This window comes from Pinus tabuliformis, chromosome X (assembly GCF_031772625.1).
Source record: "Pinus tabuliformis cultivar Carrire ecotype Pingquan chromosome X, CPIR1, whole genome shotgun sequence".
In the NCBI taxonomy this organism is placed as follows: domain Eukaryota; kingdom Viridiplantae; phylum Streptophyta; class Pinopsida; order Pinales; family Pinaceae; genus Pinus; species Pinus tabuliformis.
Window position 1 is genome coordinate 515,410,606 of NC_142308.1, and position 27,483 is coordinate 515,438,088.

Consider the following 27,483-nt stretch of genomic DNA (forward strand, 5'->3'; position numbering starts at 1 on the left):
ACTATGATACAACCACCTAATGATGATCCTAGACCTCCCAACACTGCCTCTTCAACTCTTGGCAGATAGACACTTGTACAACTTTTACAATGATGCTTTTACAATGACTCTGTACAATGATACTTTTACAATGACTGTATGCAGTGCTGCCCACTTGAAGACTTCATGTGGTGAACTTCTTGCTGCTGTTCTGCACCTTGATTGCTGATCTTGTCATGCTACCCTTTCTCACTCTTCAGAACATTAGATTATGCATTGAGTCTTCTCTTGATGAATATATAATACCTGCAAAAAGTCTTCAAGGAAATACCCATGACATTATAATAGCAAAACTTACCTCATCTTGCAGAGCATATGTTAGTGCTAAACAAAAACAACAATTTAGAATACAAAGAACCTAATGCCATTAAGAGATGAACATGCATATACAAAAGATACTTACCTAGAGCTTACCTCTGCTGCGTCATTTTGCTGCTCCTTGCTCTTTATTGCTCTAGAAAATCTGGTCCTTTGCACCCCTATACTGCACTTGATCTAGTTTTTTTTCTTGCCTTCTAGGAGCACGATATTGAATCTGATGTATCTCTATGATTTCAGATCCCCAATATGTGATCTTCAGTCCTGTAGTAACTCTCTGAGTTTTCTTTCCAATGCCACAGCTCTGACTCGATTTGGATTCTTCAAGGCAAAGTTATGCCCAATCTCTCACAGTGACTTAATTATGGACTAGTTCAGTAGAGCGAACTTGTACGACGTGCCACGTGTCACTGTTTCCTCCTTCGGCTCTGAAATTGATACACAAAAAACTACAGTCCGTGCACTATCCGCCACTTCTTACAGAATTCCAATCCGTTTCTCAGAGAGAGTTATGATGATTTTCTCAAGGTCACCTCTTTGAGATGAAATTCGAGAACCTGCAAAACCCTAACTTCCACAGATCATATCTCTGAAAATATAGCGAACCAAGATTTGAAATTTGGTCACGACGTTCATCAGGATTTCGGCTCAAATGGGTTTTAATTTCAACATCTAAGACTTCACATAAATAAAGTTATAGTGAAAATGCCACGATCACTACTTTTGGAGGATATATGAGATTTCTTTTTATAGAGTTGAGAGGGGCTTCTATAGAGCCCTGTTTTAAGAAACGGCCGTTTCGAAACCGAAACGGCCGGGTTGATCCGTTTCGCCAGCAAGGAGAGTGACCCGGCCATGGAAACGGTCCGGTTGGCCGAGTCACCCATGACTTGGCCGAGTCATTCAATGACTCGGCCGAGTCATGGGTGACTCGGCCAACCCGACCGTTTCCGATATGACTCGGCCGAGTCACAAAGGAATGGCCCAGGCACACGTAAACAGCAAAAAATATATTTTTTTAATGGATTTTTTAATTGTTTTTTGTTTGGTTTGGACCCCAAACAGTTATATGAATATGCTAAATGATTTTTGGGGTCCATTTCCCCCTCCCAAACCCTATTTAACACACCCAAGTGCTCTCATTCACTCACAGCAGTCTTATGCATTTGAGTGAGAGTCTTCTTTGAGAGTTAGTGAGCAGTTCTTGAGCTTGTTTTGGAGCAGCAGTGAGGAGTCTTGGAGGAGCATTGTAGCTGGAGTGAGGAGCTTCTTGGGCAGCCATTTGGAGCAGCATTGAGGAGCTGATTCTTGGAGCAAGCTTGAGGAGGCAGTTTGTGCCTGGAGGTATTTTTTTCCACCTCTATAAATCTGTTTTTGCTTAGTAAATTTTAGGTGCATATCTAGAAAGCTTAGAGAGTGTTTTTTGTCAAATAAATGAACATTGAATCAATGTTTTTTTTGTTTTTGTTTTTGTCATTTTCAGATTGTTTGCTTTCATTTCCTAGTCAAAAAATGGCACCTAGAGCAAGAGATCCTGCTTGGGCATATGTTGAAATGGTTGATAGTCAAATGCAATGCAAATTTTTCCATAGGAAAATTAAGGAAGGTCCTGGGGGCATTAATAGGCTGAAACAACACTTGGCAGGGATTAGAGGCCAAATTACCCCATGTACCTCACCAGAAATTGGGGAGATTAGAAAGAATTTGTTGGCCAACTTTGAGAAATTTAAAGAAGATAAGGCTAGGCAAAAAGACATGCAGGCTGAAATTGGGAAGAAGAGGGAGATACAAAAAATGATGGCTACCAACCCCCACTATGATTTTGAGGGTTCTTCCTCTATCCCTCAAACTGAGGCATCCAACCCTTTCCGATATGTTCCTCCCTCTTTTGGTTCTGTTCAAGATAAGGGAAAGGGTAGAATGAATTTGAAAAAGGGTGATGTGACTATCAAAAGTTATTTCACTCCCTCCTCTCCATCAGATGCACATGGTCCTGAAGTTAGTAAAACTCAAATGCAGCCCACTTTAGATGACCATTGGAAGAAAGAATTGAGGGAGACTGCTTGTGATTATATAGCTAGATGGTGGTATGATGCTGATATCCCCTTTAATGCTGCTCGTTCACCATATTATGAGCCTATGTTTGATGCCATACATGCTGCTGGAAAAGGCTTCAAAGGCCCTACTATGCATGAGCTAAGGGGGTTTCGTTTGCAGAAAGAAATTCAATCCATTAATGAGTATTTGCAAGAGTTCGGGGACTCATGGGCAAGAACAGGGTGTACCATCATGTCAAATGGATGGACTGATCAAAGAAACCGTACCATCATAAACTTTCTTGTCTTCTGCCCACAGGGAACCATGTTTTTAAAATCAGTTGATGCATCTAATAAGATAAAAGATGGCCACTTGTTGTTTCAGCTATTGGATCAGGTTGTTGAGGAGGTGGGGGTGGCTAATGTTGTTCAAATCATCACAGATAATGCCTCTAACTATGTTCTTGCTGGTAAACTGTTAGAGGAAAAACACAAGACCATCTTTTGGACCCCATGCGCTGCACATTGCATAGACCTCATGCTTGAGGATATTAGAAAATTAGATTGGGTCAAAAACACTATAGATCATGCCAAAAGCATAACAAAATTTATCTACAATTATACATTGGTTTTGAGCCTCATGAGGAAACACACTAGGGGCAAGGATATTATTAGGCCTACCATCACTAGATTCGCTACACATTTTTTGACATTGCAATCTATGCTTTCCCAACATAGAAACTTGCAAAAGATGTTTTCCAGTGATGAATGGAATCAAAGCAATTGGTCTAACAAACCAGAAGGCAAAGAATTGAAAAGGAAAGTCCATGAAGAAACTTTTTGGAGAAAGGCAGCAGAGATTGTGAAGCTTGCTGAGCCACTAGTTAAGGTGTTGCGGTTGGTGGATGGGGAAAGGTTGGCTATGGGTTTCATTTATGAGGCTATGGATCAAGCAAAGGAGCAAATAAAGACGGTATACAAGGATAGAGTGGCAAAGTATGGGCCCATTTGGGCAATCATTGATGAAAGATGGAACAATCAACGCCATCGCCCTATACATGCAGTTGGGTATTTTTTGAACCCATGGTATCATTATAAAGCTAAGGAGTCAGGAGCTTTGAGGGGGGAGGTCAGAGATGGACTGGTTGATTGCATTGAACGCATGATCCCATTGGAGTCTGATCAGCTGGAGATACACCGACAGGCCAATATCTTCAGCAATGCAACAGGTACCTTTGGGAAGAACCTAGCAAAGATTGCAAGAGAAGCAGATGAGCCAGGTAAACAAAAATTTCAATTTTCAAATTCTTAATAGTTTTACTTTTTTTTTTAAAGTTTGTTAAATCGTTTATAATTTGAAAGTTAGATATAATTTGTAATTTTGTTGAGCTAACTCATTAGACTCCTATGTTTTTTGCAGCACAATGGTGGGAGGCCTTTGGTGGCCATTGTCCTGAATTGCAAAAGTTTGCAATTCGTATTTTGAGTCAAACTTGCAGTGCATCTGGGTGTGAGCGCAATTGGGCTGTCTTTGAGAGGATTCACACAAAGAAGAGAAACCGTTTGGATAAAAAACGGTTAAATGATCTAGTTTTTGTCCAATACAACCTTCGACTCAGACGAAACCATTTGCTGAACAAAAGACCTGATTCAGATCCCATTGTGTTGGAAGACATTGATCCAACATCAGATTGGGTAGTGGAGAGTTGTCCAGCAGAGTTTGATCCTGATGAGGATCTTGATTTAGATTTAGATCTGGAGACATCAGTTGAACTTGAACATGTTGTTCAACTTCAGCCTATTCAGTTGAATGCAGATCCCAATCCACCAGCCTCAGTCTCACAGCCAGCAAGGACTCCAGTTGTAGGTGCTTCCTCTGCTCAGCCACGACAGAAGCGCAACCGCATATCTACTCTATCTCAGCTTGCATCTGCTGCAGTTGCACAGCCTGCTAGTGGTACCACTTCTACAGTTGTAGTTGGGGATGATGATGATGAGGAGGAGCCATGGGGCCCCCTGTCTGACTCTGATGATGATGATCCAGAGATTGATCGACATGATCTTGGCTCCTCTGACAGTAGCTACTAGCTAGTGGCCCAGTAGTACTGTAGTACTAGTACTGGAGTCTGGTCACCGTCACAGTTTACTTTTGTTGTAGAGGCCATTTCTAGCCTCCTTGGTTATGTGTTTTTTGTTTTGAATCTTCGATCATGTATGACAGTTGACTATGTATTTCCATTGGGTACCATTTTGATATAATGGATTGGTTTATGAGCCTACTTTGATCATATGTTGTCTTCCATCTATATTATAATGCTGTGTGTTTGGAAACATGAATGAAAATCTTTAAAATTATGTTTAAAATCTTTAAAATTATGTTTTTTTATAAAAAAATAAATATTTAATGTATTTTTTACAACGACCGAGTCATTGAAATCGAGCCGGCCGAGTCATTACCGTTTCGGAGTCGGGTCGGAGTCGATCCTCGACCGAGTCGGAGTCGGAGTCGGAGTCTTAAAACATTGTTATAGAGAATGTTGGAGGGATTTTAGGAGTTTAAAAAATTATTAATTATTGACTATTCAATGACCAAATTCAATGATAAATGACATGCCACAACCCCATGGGGTTTTAGCCCACTAATTGGGGTTACTAACTTCAATCTTGAATAACTTACAAACCATGAGGAATTACGAGGAGAGCTATATACTGATAGAAATATATTTTTGAGTAGAGTATTCCTATAATGGTTATGAGATGAGAAACCATGAATGATGATGCCCAATGTGCCATGGAAGTTCAGGGTCATCCTTGGTGCTTCTTGGGTTGACATCAATGACAACCTCAGATCATCTTTAGATCAACATGATCAAACCCCATACAGATCCAGAGGTATCTAAAGGATATATGGAAGCATTAGACAAGTTGGTACCTGACAAGGAGGAATGTGCTAATCTGCATCTTGAATTACGCAAATACTTTAGTTGCACTCGTTTGTTTGGTTCTTTGCATGCAATGTAAGATAGAGACAAATTTGATGCTCTTAGATGGTGGGAAGCATATGGCGGCATGGGACTTTTGCCAAAATTGGCAAAAAAATCTCTCACAGGTTGTAAATACTTCTTCTGTAGAGAGGTGTTGGAGGACCTACAATTTCATACATAATGTGAGAAGAAACAGACTCAATGAAAACCGGGCAAAAATCTTGGTTTACGTGCACTACAACTTGAGGTTGTTGAGTCATTATTGTGATCCGTCTTGTGAGGATCCAACATATAAAATTTGGGACAACCACCTTAAGGACGATAATTTGGAGGATGGCACTATATATCTTGAAGAATTGGAAGCAGAAATTTTGAGAGATGATGATGAAGCAACAACAACCATGCCACCCTCGCCATCCAGTAGTAGTGCCAGTGCTTGAGTTCCAACATCTTTTCCTTTGCTGCTGCCACTTCCATCTACATCCTCATGTGGAGGGCATGTGCCTTCTGGTTCTGGTTGTGCGACTGTGTGGGAGGAGACTCCTAGAAGACCACCAATAGTACCATGAATTGCTTAGAAATTAGACATTTCTTGTGGTAAGAGGCCCAAGAATTAGCAATAGATAATAGATTTACTTGTGTTTTCTAGTTTCTAGTGGTTTTTATAACTGTTGACTCTTTCATATTTATTATGATATTTTTTTTGTAAACAATATATGACAATTTAAGTTTGAAGTTGGCAATTATAACTCATTGATAATGAATTATGAATGTGATGCTTCGTGAAAGTTGAAAGTTGTTTCATTTCATTTCATGTTAGATATTCTTTGTTGTAATGGTTACACTTAGCTTACAAGTACAACTTTGGTGATCAATTATGATAAATGTTATATATTGAATTTTGAAAGCTTGAAACTATAAGATTGATGAATCATGAGACTCAATATGTTGTATGTTACTAACTTGTGGACGTGGTTGATGAAGATTATAACTTCTAGATGATTGATGTTATATGGTTCAATGTATGTTCTTATGCTTTTTATATCTAATTCATCATTCTACATGCTTTTGTTGACATATATGCATCAAAATATAAAAAAATATTTATTATATAAAAAATCGCTTGCCGAATCGCTCTCAAACTGGGAGCTTCTGAAAATGTCGCTCCCGCTCCCCGTGTTCACTCCTGATCCCAAGTAACCTTCTGGTAGCTTTTATGACATGTTTGATGTGAAAGGTAGGGAGGGTTTTGATCTTGCAATAGCAAGATTTTTTCTTGCATGTGGCATTTCCTTCAATGCAACTTGTTCCCCCTATTTTGAACAAATGGTTCGTGCTATTAATGATGGACCTCCAGAGTATAAAGCTCCTGGTTATGAGAAGCTCCAAATTATGTTGGTGGATAAGGAGAAAGTCCGTCTTGAGAAGGCAATGGCACCCTTGAAGACATCTTGGAGTGTAAATGGATGCTTAATTTTCATGGATGGATGGACTGATTGTAGGAATCTTCCATTGATAAATATCATTGTCTCTTCCCTGTCTGTTCCTTATTGTCTCAGGGCCATTGATTATTCTGGTCAAGAAAAGAACACTATGTTCTTGAAAGACCAATTATGTGATGCCATTGCAGAGGTGGGGCCATCCAATGTTGTTCAAGTTATTACTGATGCAACTCTAGTGTGCAAAGCAACAAGGGCAATGGTTCAGAAGTAGTACAAGTAAGTGACAAGTTTCAACTTTCAACTTTCAAGTTTGATTTATTTTACATTTAAATTACATGAATTAGGTTTTTAATTGAGTACAAATTTGATTTGTTTTCTAATTTTAAACAATAAACATTTTGATTTATTAATTAATTTAATTGTCCTTGATGTACCTATACATATTTTTTGGACACCATGTGCAGTGCATTTTTTGAATAATGCATTGAAGGACATTGGGAAAATTGAATGGATTCAAGTATTAATTGAAAATGGCTGCAAAATTCAAATGTTTATATGCAACCATCATCAATCACAAGCCATTTACCACAAGCATGCCAAAATGGAGCTTCTTAAACCAACAAATACTAGATTTGCAACTTAGTACATTTTACGTAGACAACTTGTGGAGATGAAGGAGGCTTTATTTGCCACAATTGTTAGTGACATGTGGGACTAGTGGAGGTTATCTACCTCAGATGTAGCTTTGGAGGTGAAGAGGTTGATTTTGGATGATCATTTTTGGGTTGATGCCAAATTTGTTGTGGAAATTATAGAACCAATTTGTGATACGATCCGCTATGCAGATGCAGATGGTCCATGTTTAGGTGAGATTTATGAGAACTGGATTCCATGTGTGAGAGGATCCAAACCGTCACAGATAGGAAGGATCCTACTTTATAGCCACAACCGAAAGATTTTATACATGGGTGTTGGAATAAACTGAACACCCCTCTTCATATGGCAATTTATGCAGTTAATCCAAAATGGTATGATCCTACAATAAGAAGGAGGCCTCCTTCCCAAGATAGAGAGGTGTTCAAAGGATTCTTGATCGCTGTCAAAATTTTTTAGGGTAGTACAGAAGATGCCTCTGACATATGATCTCAGTTTGCCCAATTTTCACATGGCTGAGGTATCTTTGGTTTACATGCATCTTTGGCAGATAGACACAAGAAGAAAGATCCAATTGATTGGTGGTGGCTTCATGGTGTTGATTCTCCTGAGTTGCAACAATTTTCCATATGGTTACTTGGACAGGTAGCTAGTTTGGAGTTCTTCATCTTATTTGAAACTTCTCAATTAAAATTCTATATTAATTTTTAAATTTTCATTTAGTTTTTATTTTTAAATTTTTAATTAATTTAATGGGCTTCCCCTAATATTCTAGGTAGCTAGTTCTTCATCTCGTGAGAGGAATTGGAGTACTTATGCCTTTATCTATTCAGTGAAGAGAAATAGGTTGGGCTCAAAAAAGGCAGAGAACTTAATGTACATTCATAGCACACTTCGTTCCATATCTCGAAAATACCCAGGTACAAGGAGGGTCCTTTCAAGATATGGGACCAATATATGGATGATGCTATGTGTGTGGATGAGGAGATACAACCAGATGGCCTTATTGAGCTACCTCCAGTTGCTATGGATGAGTAGGAGCCTCAAGATGAGAGTGATTCCTACCTGGAGAGCATGCTAACTGAAGATCTAAGTGATGCTGATGCCATGGATGCTAATGACATGGCTCGAGGAAGCCATTGTTCACTATTAGGCTTTAGCTATTTTTATTTTAGTATTTTAAAATTTCCTAGTTCATGAGGGTGTTAAGGTAGACCCTAACAAAATTAAAGCGATTAAGAAATGGAAAATCCTCACAACCATAAAGCATCTTCGAGGATTTCTCTGGTTGACAGGGTATTATCGCAAGTTTGTTAAGAATTATGGGAGAATAGCGGCACCTCTAACATCATTACTGAAGAAAGATGCATTTTCTTGGACTCGAGAAGCAACAAAGGCCTTTGAACATCCTAAAGACGCAATGTGCCAAGCACCGGTCTTAGCTACTCCAAACTTCACAAAAACTTTTATTGTCGAATGTGATGCTTTAGGAAGTGGAATTGGTGCCGTTTTAATGCAAGAAGGAAGACCCATTGCTTTTGAAAGTTGTCCAATCAAAGGAAAGTATTTACACAAACCTATTTATGAGAAGGAAATGTTGGCAATACTACATGCGCTAAAGCAATGGCAGCCTTACCTAATGGGAAGAAACTTTAAGGTAGAAACAGATCATGATAGTTTTAAATACTTTTTGGAACAAAGATTATCTTCAGAAGAGCAGCAAAAATGGGTGACAAAGATGTTGGGTTATGACTTTGAAATCATCTACAAAAAAGGGAAGCAAAATGTTGTTGCATATGTACTCTCAAGAAAGGATGAGGATGTGGAAGCATTGCTTTGTGCCATTTCTATTATCCAACCTGAGTGGATAACCGAAGTAAGGGATGAATGGAAGAATGATGAAGAGGTGTGGTCACTCATTCAAAAGTTGCAGCAAGATCCCAATACATCTGATACATTTAGTTGGAAAAATGATTCATTATGGTACAAAGATCGCTTATATATTTGTAAGAATTCCCAACTCAAACAAAAGATTCTTTTGGAATTGCACACCTCTCCCTTAGGAGGGCACTCAAGATTTTTAAAAACTTACCATAGGGTCAAGAAGGATTTTTTTTTGGGATGGCCTTAAATTTGATATTCAGAAGTTTGTGGCATAATGTTTGGTTTGCCAACAAAATAAAGTTGAGACAATTAAGACCCCGAGTTTGTTACAACCTTTAGCCATTCCAAGTCAGCGTTGGGAGGAGGTCTCAATGGATTTTATCACAGGTTTACCCAAGTCTGAAGGAAAGAGTGTCATCATGGTGGTAGTTGATAAACTTACCAAGTGCGCACACTTTTGTGCATTGTTTCATCCTTTTAAAGCTAGTACAATTGCTACTGCATTTATGGAAACAATTCAAAAGCTTCATGGAAATCAAAAGATTATAGTAAGTGATAGAGATCCCATTTTCACTGGAAATTTTTGGACGAAATTATTTTCTTGTCTTGGTAAGTTGGTACTCAATTAGGTCATAGCTCATCTTATCATCCTCAATCTGATGGGCAAATTGAGATAGTGAACACATGTTTGGAAGAATATCTTCGTTGCTTTGTATATGATAAACGGACACAATGGGTCAAGTGGTTACCTCTAGCTAAATGGTGGTATAACACTTCCTTCCATACTGCAACAAAAATGACCCCATTTATGACACTTTATGGATATCATCCACCATCCATCACATCATCTTTAAGAGAAAATTCTAAGGTTCAAGTAGTGGAAGATCACATCGAGCATCAACAACAAGTTCTCCAACTTTTAAAGGATAACCTCACTCTGGCGCAAAATCGAATGAAACAACAGGCAAATCAACATCGCAATGAAAGAAGTTTTGATGTAGGTGACTGGGTATTTTTACAGCTACAACCATACAAACAAATGTCTCTCAAGCAAGCTAAGAAGGATAATAAATTATCACCCAAGTATTACGGTCTTTATAAGGTGTTGCAAAAGATTGGTACTATGGCATACAAATTAGTGCTGCCTGCACCTTCTCGAGTACACCCAATTTTCCATGTTTCATGCTTAAAGAAGGTTATCGGTGACAAGCTTCCAGTTCAAACAGTGTTGCTAGAACTTGACGAAGAAGGAAAAATCATATTTGAGCTTGAAGCAATCACAGAAACAAGAACCCGACAACTACGAAAGCGATCAATTTTAGAGTATCTCATTAAGTGGAAGAACTTACCCGTTGAAGATTCCACATGGGAGGATGAGAATTTTATACAGAAGCATCTAGAACTACTCAAGCGTTGAGGACAACACTTTTTTGAAGAAGAGGGGCATGTTAGGTCCCTATAATATTAGTGTATTCCCCTTATTATTATTGTTGTGCCCATGTAGCCCCCATATTGTTATTGTTGTGCTCCATAGAAACCCACTATTGTTATTGCTGTGCCCTTACATTATTATTGTTATGTAGGCTCTGATTATATTGTGACCACTTAGACTCCTATATATACAAAAGAGGTCTTATCATTTGTATCAGTGTTGATAATATCGCCGAAATATCGGCGATATTCGCAAATATCGCGATATTTTCGGCGAGCCGAAATATCGCCCTCGAAAAATCGCGATATTTTCATGTTTTGAATTTCGCGCGAGAATTCCGAAATTTCGGCGATATTTTAGTAAATATCGCGAGACGAGGGTAAATATCGCCGGTTAGGTTGTATCGACTTATAAAATGGTTTTTGAGTTTTCGATGCTCAGAAACCGAACTGGCAAAACGTGACAAGAGGCTCAGCAAATCACATGAGTTTCACAGCTCCAAAAGTAAAATGTTGCCACGCTGGACTGGTCCAAGTCAGGATAAACGCGCTTCGTTTCGTACGACGCGTGGCACCTGGCAGGCTCCTCATAGGGTCGCATTCACTCAACCTGTTGAGAAATCTTAGAACTATTATCCGGAATGGTTTGTTTTCCCTTTTTCTCGTATTTAATTTGCCGTCGCTATCGTCCTTCAAATCGGAGAAAACAATGGACAGTAGTAATTCTTTCATTTCATTTGAGGAGAGGTGCAAAAATCCACGGGCCCTAACTTCTCGATTGCCCACGGTAATGTAATGAGGACGTCTCTACAAAATCAAATCTCTTACAACATCTATTGACCAGGGCTTGTGATAATCCATTATGTGTGGGATTCAAACTCTTTGGGCATCTAGTTTCTCATATATTTTCACATAAAATTTCAGATAATATTGTGTTTCTAAATTAATTCATTAACATTAATTTACTAATTATCCGTATTTTTTTTACTAATTATTCATATATTTTCATAAAAATCAGGTAATATTGTGTTTCTAAAATAATCCATTAACCTTAAATTTTTTTAACTAGTGTCTCCTTCATTAATTGACATAACCTTTATAGCTTCATTAAATAGTTTTTAGTTAGTAACCAATGATTATATTATGATTTGAATTTTTATATCCAATAATAATATAAAATATTATTTATTTTAAAATTTTAAAATATATATTTATTTTAAAGTTTTAAGTTAAATGTTTATATTAATATTAATATTAGCTTAATTATTTTATTTCATTAAATTGTATTTTTGAAATTTGTTAGTTATTATATATACATTTTTATAAGTCGACCCATTTTGGGAGTATGGGGAGGCTGTTGGTGGGGCAAATCAGGCATATATATCATGCAACTTGTGTGGGACCAAGATGTCAGGAGGGATTACACGATTGAAATACCATCTGGCTAAACTCTCTGCATATGATGCAGATGTGATGCCTTGTATGGTTTCTAGTGCAGAGGTTATACAAAAAGCTCGTGAAGCAATTGCTGAACAAGACAGAAAGAAAGCTGCTAGGGAGAGGCCAATGGTCTCAGATAGATAGCTGCTAGTTTTATTTGTTTTGCAACTTTTGCTACATATAAGTTTATAACTCATGATGATGAAATACTTTTAAAGTTTTATATATGTGATGTTGTTTTGTTTGAGTCCTTGATTGGACAATTATCAATTTATCACTATCAGGGATCAGTAGGATATGTGATGTTATTTTGTTTGAGTCCTTGATTGGAAAATTATCAGGGATCAGCAGGATTTGGTATTGCCTTTGAAGTTTGATGTATCATTTCTATTTGACATCATATATATCAATGCCTTCTTCATACTTATGTGCCAATGTGTTTAGTTCATGTTGTTATTGCTTTATATGTTTAGAAATCTGAAAAAAATGAATATATTATGCATTTTTTATGCTTGCCGATATTTTGCCGATATTTGCGCCGATATTGCCGATAAGATATTTTCCGGACCCTCGCCGATATTTTCCCGATACCGATATTATCAACACTGATTTGTATCATCCAAGAATTGTTCATTTATGTAATGTAAAGGAGGTTTCCCCCACGAAGAGGATACTTTTTAAGTTGTTGATCTATATTTTTGTGAGCTGGTTGCATAACACATACTTGTGATGCTTTCCATCATGACTGCTATTTTCTACAAATTGAAAAGAACTAAGTATATGATGTTATCTCAGTCATAGTAAAGGTCTTTCACTTCTTCCTTCTTTGACTTCTTCTACTTCTTTGGTGACACATGCTTCATTTCTTTCTTTTCTCTTCTTGTTGTCCTTCTTGAGTTTAGGACAATTCCTTTTGAAATGCCCATATTCATTACATTCATAACATTGAATCTTAGACATGTCGATTTTCTTTTGAAATCTTTTTGAGACTTTCCTTTCTTCCTTGCCATAACTGCATATGCTTGAGTTTGCTCTCTTGATCCAACGTCGTTCTTTGCCTTCAACCTTGTTTCTTGAATTTTGCATAATGACCATATATCATTGAATGGGGTAGTTTCCTTCTTTCCATAGATACTTGATACAAAGTTGCCCCATTCATCAGGTAGTGCATTGAGCACAATGGTGGTCATTTCTTGATCAGACATTACTTCTCCTAGCTCTTGTAGTTGATCTCTTATTTGAGATACCTTGATAAGGTATGAGGATACCCCTTCTTTCTTTGATACCTTCATCTTGTAAAGTTTGATACTTAACGATATAATTTCTCCTGTAGTGTTTACAGAGAACAATTCCACCAGTTTTTCATAGATCTCTTTCGATGTCTTCAACTTTGCTACATAAGGAATGAGAAAATCCTTGATTGACTCAGTAAGGATTCTTTGAGCTCTTATTTCTCCTTTCATATACTTTGATAGTGCTTGAGATTTCCCTTGAGGAGGTTTGGTGATTGAGTCGTTGACATATTCACCAACTTCATTCTCTATGAGGATCAAATCTATTCTCTTCTTCCATGCAAGGTAATTCGATGACCCAACAAGTTTGTTGTTCTCCTTGTAGAAAGAAGTCATTGTAGATTGAGCTATAAAATATAGGGTACTTACTTGTCAAGTGAAGGTGCTCCTTTGATGATGATATCTTCAACTTGATGCCTTCTTGATGATGTTGACTTCCACTACTCATTTGTTGTTGACAATTGAAGATGCCTCCTTGATGATGATTGCTTTTTTGATGATCTTCTTTCCTCAAAAGACAATGCTTCTTCTTCAAGTTGGGGGGAGATGATCTTCTTTTTGAGATGTTATCCTTTCTTCAATGTGAGGGAAATTACTTTGATTCCTTTGATGATGAAGTGCTTCTTCTTGCTTCCTTTGGATGTAGAAAGTAGAATGTTGAGACTTCTCAAGATGCTTCAAATGTGTTAAGTCCTTCTTTCCTTGAGAAGTAGGGTCCTTGAGGTCTTCTTCTTCAAAATGTTGATCCTTCTAGATGTTATGATCCTTGTGATGAGATGGATAGTTCTTCTTGATGCTTCTTAGTGTGCTCGACCCTTATGTATCCTTCTTCAATGGAGTGATCTTCAAGCTGCCTCTTCTTCTTGTCACCTTATCTCTGATACCATGTTGAGAAATCAAGGGCAACTAGATTAGGGTGATTTCTCTTACTTTGATAACTGCTTGTGATGTTATTTTACTTAACTTGATGTACTTTGTAGTTAGCTTCTTCTTTACTTGATTATTATAGTGTTCTTATCATCAAACAACTACCAAACTATGAAGATCAAAAGAACAAGAGGACACAAAATATAGGTTGCTAGCCAGGGCCAAAACCTCTCCTCTTGAGAGAAAAACCCACAAGAATTCTTCTCTTCTTATAAAATCTTCAAATGACGAATTCCAAGACCTAAAACCCTTGACAAAGACCCCTCCAAGAACAAGTCAACCACTCCTTTGATCAACTTGTCCTTCACAAAGTCAACCCATGTCAAACTACTTCAATACTTCAGATTTCCGCCTCTTCCTTAGTTTTTTGGTCACTACTTTAGGTTTGCAATTTTTGGTCTCCATTGCATAAACCCTAGCTTCACACGTGTGAGAAAATATGGTGAGAAATGGCTCTTCCTTCCTTCGCATGGGGAGCTATTTCTTCCTTAGTAACTCGACTATCAAATTGATTCTTTTGAACCCCAAATTTCAGCCTTCTATAGTGACTGCATATTCAGTCTTGCTACTACAAAAGATGCCCTAGTTTACTCACACTTGTGAGATGAAGGTGGCCCAAAACAGTCCTTAAATGCTTCACTCTTCCTTCCTTTGTTTCTCCTTTTCTTCGCTTGTCTTTTATATCTTCTTCTTACCTTGATCGAACTTCTTGGATGCTTCTCAAATGAGGTCGAATGCTTCTTATATATAGGATTCTAGGAAGCCCTAAATAAGCCGACTTGACATCTCTTGTACGCTGACTTGAAATCTCTTGTAGGTCGACTTGTTGACTGTTAGGCTAACTTGATCTTGGAGGGTCTTTAGACATAGTTTGACTCAACTAAATTCTTTTGACTTGATACATGATGCCCAATAAGGTATTTATGTATTACAATGACTTCTTTGACTTCTTGACTTCATGACAAAGCCCTAGATGCACACAATGAGTGCATGACTTATAAATAACTTAACCTTGAGCATGAAACCCATGCTACAAAATTACAATAATAATTTTTCTTTTTCTCTTTACTTCAAATACATAAAAATCATTATTACATAAGACATCATGAATAACAATCCTAGTTACATATTTCAACAGTTCCATCCCCTTGTACATGACAAAATTCAATAAAAATGTTGCAATCCCCACAATCTTGAAATTTTGAAAACTGTTGTCTGTTGGATTTTGAGTTTGATAAAAAATTCTACTTTCTCCATATGAAATCCATTGAGGTTGTAACCACTCTCAAACATCCTAAATATTAGGCATCCCCACTCATAAATTATTGTTTAAAAAAATTTGCGTTCCGCAAGTATTTAGTAACATTGAATAGAACCATCTGGTTCGGTATTGAATGGTAGCAAAAAATTACCAAATAAACACACAACTAGGTTCCTAACAAAATATTCAATAGAAACAAATATAATGATTTCAATCACAATGATACACACACATTTCTTCCCAACAAGTTTTTCATTAACACATCCAAACTTACGTGGGCTCCCATCATGGGATAATGGCCTACCTGAGAAAATACTGATACAATAATCTGGATCTGGTGCAACAAATCTACCCTATATCGGTGCTCGATCTCTCCTATAGATCTAGATCTCTAGCCTCTCTACACTCCCTTGGATCCAACACCCACTCATTGAGATATCTCTCTCAATCTTGTGTTGCTGTGGTGTGCCTTTCCCATCTTCCTAGCCTTTCTTTTATAATTCTACATTGAACTAAATCCCTAACCCTAATCGCCAAAGTGATTGATAGTCGAGATTAGATCCCGCCTCACTTGAGATCAACGATTGCGATTAAAACATATCCACTAAAGTAATTTACTTTGCTTTTGCTAAGTTTCTTTAGCTCAATAAGCCAACATAATAATATGTTCTTTTTTCTAAGTTAGACTTAGGTAAGTTACATCAACAACTTGCTCAACCTAGAGAAAGTGTACTAAGGAGAATGTGGGCGACTTCTGCACACCTAGACACAAGGCTTGTGCAGAAGTACTTGCCCGAGCTACAAACGCTTCCTCTTAGTGAGGGAGGTACTTCTGGAAGTAACTCCTCCACTTGGATCTATCTCCAATCCCAACACATCATCCGCTATTGTAGTTGCTCCATTTGAACTGGAAGACTTCCTTTCTACTTGCCTCAGAATCTGATTTGAAGAGATGTTTGTCCCAACCGTGCTCCTAGGAGACTGTTCCTCAACATCCATCAATGTTAGCTCATACCAATTGGTCCTAACAAATATGGAAGAGGCCTCATGCCCATCTTCTAGCTTACAAGACTGAGTACCCAATCTCAACTCAATCTTCAGAGCCTCTCGCTTAATCTCTATCACTAACATCGATCCTCGATCCAAGATCCCCTTGGATCTACTTACAGGCTGGCCCTGCAAGCTGTACAACTTACCCTTCTTGACACCAAGCCTGACTTCTGTGTCCTGGTTAGCGCCCTTTGAACATATGAATACTTGTCCTTTTTAGAACTCAACATCATGATCATACCCTTTGTCCTCCAGAGTTGAGACTGAGAGCAAGTTTGTAGTCAACTTTGGGACATACAACACATCTGCCAGCTCCAAAGATCCTCTTGATTCTAGTTGGAAACTTGGAATAACGCTGTTCCAACCCTTTTCATTGCATGTATGGTACTCATACTAACTTTCACATGCATGTCTGAATTCGTCTCTGAAACATTAAGGAACACATCCCTCATTCCCGTCATATGTGAGAGCTCCACTATCCACGAACCATCATCACTATCCACAAACTGGGAACTCCTAACATCAGTGCTAGAAAGACACATAGACATCAATGAGAACTCAAATTTTGCAGCAAAATCTCCAATCTCTACTGATGCTACAACCTGTGCTTTTCCTTTGTATTTCTTTCTGGTTGGACATCGACTCGCATAATGTCTTTTCTTGTGACACGTAAAGCACTTGAATTTGCTCATGTCCTTCTTCCTTGTCATGAGAGGATCCTCCCCCTCCTTTGTTCAATTTGGTAGCCCCCTTGCCCTTTCTTACACGACTTGAAATAGCAACATTCTCCTCATCCCTTTCATCTTTTGCCTGGTTGCCATCAGTGTTTTAAAAACCGTTTTCAAAAACCGGTTACCGGTCAAACCGGCCGGTTAGCAAGCTGGCCGGTCCGAACCGGCCAAAAAACCCGGTTTGGAAGGCAGTTTCTCCAATTTTTGGCCCTAACCGGTGAAAACCGGCCGGATACAAACCGGCCGGTTCCGTCCTAAACTGGCTGGTTTTAGGCATGCCCACCATAACTTGCAAAAAACGGATTTCTAACTGTGGTTTTGGGGTTTTGGGGGGGAACTAAGGGTGTTTTCCCTCCAAAAACACCCTCTCCAAGCTATAAGAGGCCCCTCTCACTCTCATTTGTCTCACACAACTGATTTGAAGTGTTTGTGAGTTTGTTTGTGAGCTTGGAGAGTGTTGAGTTTTTGCTGAAGTAGTCATCTTGGAGTTGGAGTTGGAGCTATTTTGGAGATAGTGTGTAGCTGTCAGTGGAGTTGCCATCTTCAAGAGGAGGCTAAGGAAGCTAGTTTGCATTTCCAGGTAAGGATTTGCACTTGAAAATTCCTTATTTGACTGTTGCCCATGAATTGATTTTTTTGTGTTATAAACTTCTCACTTCTATGATCTACCATCCAGGGAGTCATCATGCCTCCAAAAGCCAGAGATATTGCATGGGCTCATTGTGATATGATTGATGGCAAAATGATCTGCAAATATTGCCAAAAATCCATTCAAGGAGGGGGTATTAATAGGTTCAAGCAACACTTGGCTGGGATAGGAGGCCATGTAAAGCCATGTGGAGCACCAAATGAAATAATAGGGCATATTAGGGCAGAATACCTTCAGAAGTTTGAGACTCAAGTCACTGAACCAATAGAGAAGTTTGTGACTGCAAAGTTTGGGAGTCGAGACTCAACCAACTGAGTTTGATCATGATGACTGAGACTCATGAGAAGTTTCAACTTCAAGTGATAATGTTGATCACTATTATAGTATTTACTATATCATATATGTAGAGTCTAGACTGAAGTCTTGTAGTAGGCCACTGGCCCCATAGTTTGTAGGCTTTGTTTTTGCACTCTAGAGGCCATTTAGAGCCTCATTGCTTATGTATTTTGTCGATAATATGTATTGCACTCGGTGCCATTTTGATATATTCACCTTTACATGGTATATAAATGAGCAATCTTTGCATATTTTGTCTCTATTGGCTTGGAATCATGGTTTTAAATCTTAAAAATAGTTTTTTTCATTAAAAAATAATTATTTAATGTATTTTTCTAAAACCGGTTCGTTTAGACCAAACCAGTCCCGGTTAGACTGGTTCCGGTCGGTAAACCGGTTCATTAGGTGGACCGGTCCGGTCACCGGTTCCGGTTTTAAAAACATTGGTTGCCATGTAGAGCCTCCTCATGAGTCTTGGGCGAAGTCATCCCACAAACTATCCTAGGTTGGGAGATTCTCCCATGATTGATGCACTACTAGGTCTACCAAAACCTTGGAGCTCTTTTGCATAAGGAATTAGTCTGCATCTCATTAGTAAGTGACAAAAAGGAAGTTGAAGAAAACAACACTTCAAATGCCTACTTTGCTCATCACAAGAAGAAAGGAGTATACAAGAAGTTCAAAGGACCAAAGAAGCAGGTTGATCTATCTAAGATTAAATGCTACAATTGTCATAAGATGGGACACTACAAAAGTCAATCTCTCAAAAATCCAAGGAATAAGTAGAAAGAAAGAGAACATGCAAATATTGTCTATGAAGCTTCACCCAAGAAAAACAAGACTGAAGAATCCAAAGTTAAAGGTTTATTTGCTAAAGTCTCTTAGGGATACTATCCCTTGCATATCCTTCTACTTTAAGTTTTGCAATGTTTTCTTTTATGTTTTTATTTTTAGAGTTTGTAGATCTATTATATCTTGTTAGAACTTTTTGAATTGTTTTGATAAGTTGCAGGTATCCCTCAGAAAGATTGGATTAAGAGGGAGCCCATTTTTCCAAAAGATAAGTATATTGTTCTTTGTTTCAGTTTTCATGTTTGGTTTCCTCCTCACATCGAGATTTGTTTGTATTGTATACTAATAACCTTTTCTTTATATTTTCCTTGGTAGGAAAGCTTGCAGAATACACAAAGGTTATGGAGGAGACTTCAAAGGAAAGACTTGAATCATGAAAGAAGTTCTGTTGCAAAGGAAGCCCTTCAAGAATTAATGTCCTACAAGGTTTGTTAAAGAACAACTCAAGGTATGTCTTAAACTACAAGTTTTGTTATAAGGTTTTCTTCATACAAAAGGTATGATCATTCTCTTTTGAAATTTGCTTTACATTACTAACATCTTTATGTCTAGGGTTTTGAATCATAAAGATTTTTGTTAGGGTGATTAATCATTAGATTGAATCTACCCTTGTTATACTGTCTCTTGTCATTTGATCATTCTTGTGAAACCTTAACCTTTAGGATTCATTGTAAAACCCTAAGCCTCTTGATGCTAAGGGCATGTCAATGTTAATAATGAAACCCTAGTCTACTTAGGGGTTGTTGATAAAAATCTAGAGCATATAATGAAATCCTATTCTTTGGAAGTTTAGGGTTTTGATAATGTCATGTTAAAAACCCGTCCTTTAGGGTTTGCTGTTAGTGTCTAGGTTATATATGAAACCCTAGATATGTATATGCAAGTGTGCTATCTTGATTGTTGATGAAATCTAGGGTAGAGATAGATATTCTAGGGCATGATAATGAAACCCTAGAAGTATATTGTTTTCGATTAGTGATATAATCTAGTTTTGATGATAGAATCTAGGGTTTGCAACAAACCCTAGTAGAGTTTGACATGTAATTCTAAAAGCATATTGTTGAAATCTTAGATGTATAGTACTATGATTGTTATTTGATTGAACTGCTGATATCTAAGGCTTATGTCTCGAAGATGGAGTCTAGGATTTATAACAAAACCCTAGCAAGAAGTTGAAGTCTAGTATGTAAAAAGATGTAACCCTTTCTGATTATGAACCTAACTAGGTTTAGGTATTTAATGTCCAAAGCTTGAATGTTTTGATGCTTCCATTGTAATGACATGACTTTGATATGATTGACTTCATGCTTCTATATATTTGTATTTGGTTGGATTTGCCACTAAAGTTTTGTAGGTACATAATCTTCAAGATGTTGAAGACGTTCGTAATTGAAGATTATAATGATGATGGGCATGATGAAGGAAGCTATAAGAATGATGATGATCAAGATGACCTTGATGCCATGAGAAAAAAATGAAGCCTTTAAAGATTGTAGTCTCTCCAATGTTATAAAAGAAGGAAGTTGTTGAGTTGAGAGGGGGCTTGGATAGAAGAAAGGATATATCTCCCCACTTAAAAGGGAGGATTATGAAAATCATAATGAATACTTTGAAGAAAGGATGAAACCAAAGAATGAATGAAAGTACTACAGATGGATGTTTGTGATTCATGGAGTTACAAACAAAAGACTTGATTGAGTAACTGAGGCTGTATTTGGTGCTACTGAAGAAATTAAAGAAGAAAAGCTTTTGATAAGTTGAATTTGGATAACTTGATGATGACATAAGTAGCATCAGAATGATTGAGGACCTCGAAGGTTTGTGTTTCCTTGTATATATATTGAAATTTTATTACTTATTGGGGTTGTGATTATGCAGGATCTCTCCATAAAAAGGTTGAATGTTTGAAGCATGCTTGGATTGGTAGATATATCTGATTAGGAGAGATAAAGCATCTTGTGGCGACAAGATGATGCCTGGGAGGACATTTGGCCGGCCGATGTGTTGATGTTTAGATCCTGAAGTAGTGAGGGTGGCGTTGGTCTTGGAGCTTCAACCTTGGATATGCACCTATATTCTAGGGTTAATGTTAGAGCTTAAAAGCCTGATGGTACCTAGAGTGGTCAAAGCTTGAGTACACCTTAGTCCCACCCGATTAGAGCACCCTGGTCAGGTATCTAATCTGTAGCACTACCTGTGCCGAGGCTCTTCATAGAGCATATCGTTTTGAGTTCTTCCATGTACCTCTGTATATATTTAATTATGAAAACCTCCCTAGTTAAGAGGGAGTGTTGAAGAATGTAACTAGTGTCGGTCTTCATAATTGTATTTGAGTCATGATGTAATATATTTGTCAAAAGAAAGAAAAATAAATTTTATTGTAAAAGAAATTGAGTTATTATTATTAAAGCATGGGTTTCATGCTTGGGTCAATAATTTTTAGGTCAATCCTCCATTGTAGGCTTCTAGGTTTTGTGTCAAGAGTCCTTGTCCTTGGCAATATGTAAAAGACCCTTGGTCTTTATCAGTCAAGAAAGGAATTTATTTTAATGTAAATTAGGTCATTTAGGCCTCCTCCACCAAGTTGGCCTCATCAAGGGAATTCGACCTCACAGATTCACTATATATTGGCAGCTATTCGACCTCATTTGGAGCACCAACCAAGTAGTTCGATTTGCAGTAGCTGGAAGCAGTAAAAGGGTGCAAAATTCAAGGAAGAAGGAGGAAAACCTAGCAAAGGAGAAGGAAGTCTTTGTCAAGCAAAAGAAGTCAAATTTTCTCTCTCTTTGTCTCACACGTGTGAAGGAGCTGAAGCTGCAGGAGGGCCAAAGTTGCAGACTTGAAGCTGGGCCGAAATTCTGAAGCAGTAGGGCCGAAATTCTGTCTTTGATGCAGTATTGTTGCAGTTGATCTTTGAAGTTTGGAAGGACAGTTTGAGGGCTGACTTGGTGGAGGAGGAAGGTCATTTGGTCTGGTCTAAGGTCTTTGTCTATCTCAATTTGAATTTGATAGTGGAAGAGTTTGACTGGGTTTTCCCCTATAGAGGATTTTTAGCCCTGGCTGAGTGCCTATATCTTGTGTCGTTGATCTTCATGTTTTGATTTGATGATTGCTTGATGAAAAGAGGATAAAAAAGGAACATAATGAGAAGTTAATAAGACTAGAAGAATATCACAAGTAATTATGAATATAAGAGAATCTTTCTGCCTTTTTGATTTTCTAACAGGTCTGGACTCTGTGCAGAAGTACCTGCCCGAGCTACAAAAATCAACATTGAACCAACCTTTTCTGCTTCTGTGCCACTGGTTGAACTGGTTAGGGCTTGAAAACGGCTGGTCTGGCCGGTTCAACCGGTTCTGGTCTGGTTTTCATAACACTGATTGCAACTATTTGATTTGCTTCTCTTTCTTTGGTATTTGATGTTGTCTGTGTTTCTCCCCTGTATACCCTTTGGAAGATACACTGTAGGTCTGTTTTTGATAATGATGTCAGTTCTTTGTCTTCTTTCTATACCATGTGGATGGATGAAGTATGCATGCAGTGGTTGGTCCATGGTTCTCTGGTTATTAACGATGCAAAGTCTCTAGATGCTGTAGCATATTCCAATTTTATTTAAGGAAGATGATATAAGCTCCACTGTATATGCCCTTCTGCTTTTTGTTTTGCTGACGTAAATATTCTCTGTATATGTAAGACAAAAAGAACAGTAACAGATATAAGTTTGAACAAAGTTGAACTACTAACCTTTAACTAAATGGTTTGTGGGAAGCAGCTCTAGGTTAAAACATGGAAAAGGTTGACATGTGCCAAATGTTTCTCTAAGATGGCTTTATTTATCTGGCAGATACTTACAGCATTTAGGATATGAAGTGAAGTACGTTCGGAATTTTACAGATATTGATGACAAGGTCAGTCTCTGTAATTTTAATTACGAGGGCTTCAAAGAAAACTGTCAAATAGTCATGTTTAATTTCTTGAATGAAGATGGTTTATACTGTGACAATATACTTCGGATTAAATTTGCTGGTTAAAACATTTATGACATTCAATATTGGGTTCATTCTCATTACCCATACGTACCTGTGGGTGGTCATTAGATTACCAATTATATATTACCTTGACAATGATTTCTTCTATAAATGAACTTGGTATCATTGTACGAAACCACAAAAAATAAAAAAAGCTTTCCTAAGATATTTGAGGTACTACCACAGTTGATGCCTCAGTTTATTCAATGGATCAGTGTTTGCTTTTACATAAAAGGATGTCCAAAACACTCCATGAACAGAGAATAGCTTGCCAGGACTCAATTGAATTGAGTGGACAGAATGGACTGGCAGGTTAGACGGTAGGCACTGTAAAATATGTTGACTTCATTCAATTAAGAGGAAGTTTTACTGCATATGCTCTCAACTATAAGTTGGATTGTGCCTTTTTGGTACGTGAGAAAAAAGGTTCTTTTTCAGTCAGTGGATGAATGAAGCTACACTTTCGGAAACTGTTTTATTTAAAAAAACACAGATGACAAATCTGTGAATTAAGTCAACTTGTTGGGTCAAGCCAATTCGCAATAATCTTCACACCTTTGCCTCCTTTTAGTGAATACTTGTGTAACATTTGAAAAAATTTACCGTTTCTTGAGATCTTTAGTGCCTGACACTTATATTTAATATAACAGAATCCATTCTGGTGCAAACATTTTAAAAAATGCCTTCAAAATACCGTTCACAGGGTACTGTATAGTCATAGTAGCATTAGTTGAGATGGATGTCATCCCTATGAATTGATCGATACCAATGCACATCAATAAAGGTGTTTATGGTAGCATCACTTCATCACCTTCATATCAGGTCACTTTTCAGAAATATTTGACTCTGTTATATACATCCACTAGCTGATTAAAAAGTGATATTGAGTAATTGTCTAGACTCTATACTGGCAAACTAATTCAAGGTCATGTAATCTATGTGTGCAAATGGGTAATTCCTTTTAACTAGGGAGTACTGGGTATCTAAAGGACCTTTCTTGATCCCAATCTTAGATAATCTATATAAGCTTAAGTCTTTTTAATTGGTACTTGTTAGGACTAATTTTTATGCCCTTGGAGCTGATATAAACTTTTAAAATCAGCGAATATATAGAAAAATCTACCCTATGTGTAATTGGCAAATCCTCCTCCCTGTTTGGGCTGGTGCTTGCCAACCTTAGAGAGGTGTCTGTAATGATTGTACCTACTGTTCTATCCTGTAAATCTGCAATAAAAGACTCAAAATATGGCAAGGTTAAGGTTGTTTGACCAACAATCTAGCGGCCAATCAATTATGTGAAAATTCGTAAATTAAGTATGTGGAATGGTCCTTCACAAATCAGCCTCTAATATGGAAATATAAAATAAGAAAGACAATGTATTTAAGTGGAAAATTGCCCAAACAAATAGGCCATAGCTAAGAACACTTAGTAACTTATGCAAGATACATTGAATCAAAACAAACCAAAGTGAGTGGATCAAAACTGAGTTTTATTTCATAATGGCCAAAAGGTTGGTTGTACCAAGATGACTATTACAATACTTGAGACAATGATACAAGAGAAGAGAAAGAGAGAGAGAGAAGAGAGTGAGGCGCTTGTTCTTCCTTGAGACAATTCCGCCTTGAAGGATGGCCTTCCACTTCCTTAAATAATAATTCCTTGACTAATTCGACCTAAGATTAGGAGAGGTTGAATGGCTATTATTGAGTCTTAGTTCACTTGAGTGGAGAAAAAATTGAGTTAACTAACCCTTTCTCAGAGTTAACATGAGATAAACATTAGCTCTTGATAAACTTGGCACTTAAACTTGAGTGCTTTTCCCTTTTTAGGCAATTTGTCCTCCTTAGCAATTTGAGGCACCTTATTTTTCCTTTTTTTTTAAATTTCCAACTTTAGAATTTAGTGAGCCTTCTTTTTTGGCCAAGAAATTCGAGTGGCCTAGTTTCTCTCTTGCATGGCAATCTTGAGTTAAAAACCTTTTTACCCTTTTTAATTTTCCCTTTTTGCCACTTGAGTTAAGAGGTTGAATTTGTGGAGGAAAAATAGGGAGAATTTCTAGGAAAATGTGAGATAATGGAGGAGAAAAATTAGGGGAACAAGTGGAGGGAAATTAGGAGAGATTTTAGGGAAGGGAAAACACACGGGAAGAGAAAATATTAGGAGGGAAAATAAATTTGCTCAAGTGCCATGTCACTAATGACTCATCCAATTCGATTGTTACCTTCATGCGGAGGCAGAGAGGAAGAGGGGCACGATCAAGGCTCTAGGGTTCAACTAAGAGTGTGGCAGAGGGTAATAGGGACCCATGGAAGCACAGGGAGGAGGGAGCTCCACTCCCTCCTACAGTAACGTGGTTGCAAGCAGGGAATAAGAACAAGCCTCCACAACCTTTGGAGGACAAGACAAAAAACATAGAGACTAAGAAGGCGGAGGGCAGCAAAACCCATGTAGAACAAGGGACCCACGAAGAGAACCGATAGGAGGAGAAAGCAGAAGACAGAGGTCAGGATATAGGGAACAGAACCAAGATGGGGCCCTGTAAACCCAAGACCAAAACTAAACTGCGGGTTATTTTAAACGATCTAGCTCTGCAAGAGCATAGGGATCACATGGCAAACTATGCCATCATATGCAAATTTATGGGTATCTGGCCGTCAAAGAAAACGTTGTAGACTTGGATAAAATACAACTGGAAATCAAAGGAGGAGTTAAATATACATCTCGGATCTAAGTGTTTTTTTACAGTGGTATTCACGAACATGGAGGACAGAGACAGGATTTTTGAAGGAGGACCATACTTCTTTGCAGCTGCTAGACTCTATATGCGGCCATGGACGATGAACTTTGTGCCAGAACGAGAAACCTTCACTTCGGTACCGGTATGGATTAGACTCTACTCCTTACCTTTAGATTACTGGATGCCAGAATCTTTAAAAGCTATAGGCAATAAATTAGGTCATTTCTTAAAGATTTCAGAGGCAACTCTACGAGGAAAATATACCTCCTATGCTCGGATCTGTGTGGAGATGGACCTATCAGGAGCCCTTCCAGATGAGGTCATTCTAGAAGTCTATGACGAGGAATGGGTTCAAACAGTTGACTATGAACATATCCCGTTTAGATGTCACAAATGTCATGAACATGGGCACCTATCTAGAGACTGTCCTCTTAATAGAAGGGAGGAAGATCTAAACACCAGTAAAAGGAAAGATCAGACAAGTTTCACCAAAGTCGGAGGAAAAGGAAAAGGAGGGGGAAGGAAGACACAAAAGAACCCTACTAAGAAGGATAACAAAACAAGAGAGCACAACAGTTTTGAGATCTTAGGAGAAGAAAATATAGATGGAGGTGATCAAAAGAGGATAGAGAATCAGACAGCAAGGGGGAAAGGAAAAGAGACCAGCATGGAGTTCACTCAGGAACATAATGAACACATGACGGACCCTTTGAGTAACATGGAAATAGAAAAAGACCATGATACGACTCAAAGTGAAAGTGGCACAGAGGACCAAGACTTACAGGAGATCCTGGAAAGGGAGAACCTAGAGCTGGAAAAGTTTCTTGAACAAGGAGGAAACCTGGGAATAAACTCCATACCTCAGGAGGACGTTGACAAGGTACAACAGCTATTCCTTAACAAGTCACATCAAACAGTTGCAGGAGTCAAAAGAGGACATGATAACCAGGAAAATAAAGGGACTTCCTCAATAGGATTAATAACAGGAAAATTAACAAAAAATCCAGGAAAGAGGAGGGGAAGAAAAAGACAGAAAAAACCACTGCTGGAGTGTGGCACACTCATGATTGACTCAGGAAGGATGAAAGATCTTTCCAGTTACTCCTTTAAATCCCCACCTTAATGAAAAACACAACTTGGAACATTAGAGGACTAGGGAGTAGGAGAAAACAGAGGAGTCTAGGTAACAGAATCAAAGAGGAAAAACTTGACATAGTATTCATACAGGAAACAAAATGCTCAGTGGAGAAGATCAGAGAAAAACATAGCAAATGGTTAAATAGATATGAATACCTTGAAGTTAAAGCAAATAAATCTGCTGGTGGCATTCTCACTCTATGGGATCCACAGAAATTTGGTGTGATTGATGCGGAGGCTTCCAAACATCACCT

The 27,483-nt window shown here is 37.9% G+C and overlaps 1 protein-coding gene across 2 annotated transcripts in view; it reads left to right on the plus strand.

Annotated features, from left to right (window-relative positions):
• LOC149140943 (Cysteinyl-tRNA synthetase, class Ia family protein) overlaps positions 1 to 27,483 on the plus strand; it is a 192,644-nt gene that overhangs the window by 74,387 nt on the left and 90,774 nt on the right. For both annotated transcript variants that reach the window (XM_089447211.1, XM_089447210.1), the window contains exon 2: positions 23,171 to 23,234. In XM_089447211.1, coding sequence (XP_089303337.1) covers positions 23,171 to 23,234 — 64 coding nt within the window. The remainder of the gene's footprint in view (positions 1 to 23,170; positions 23,235 to 27,483) is intronic.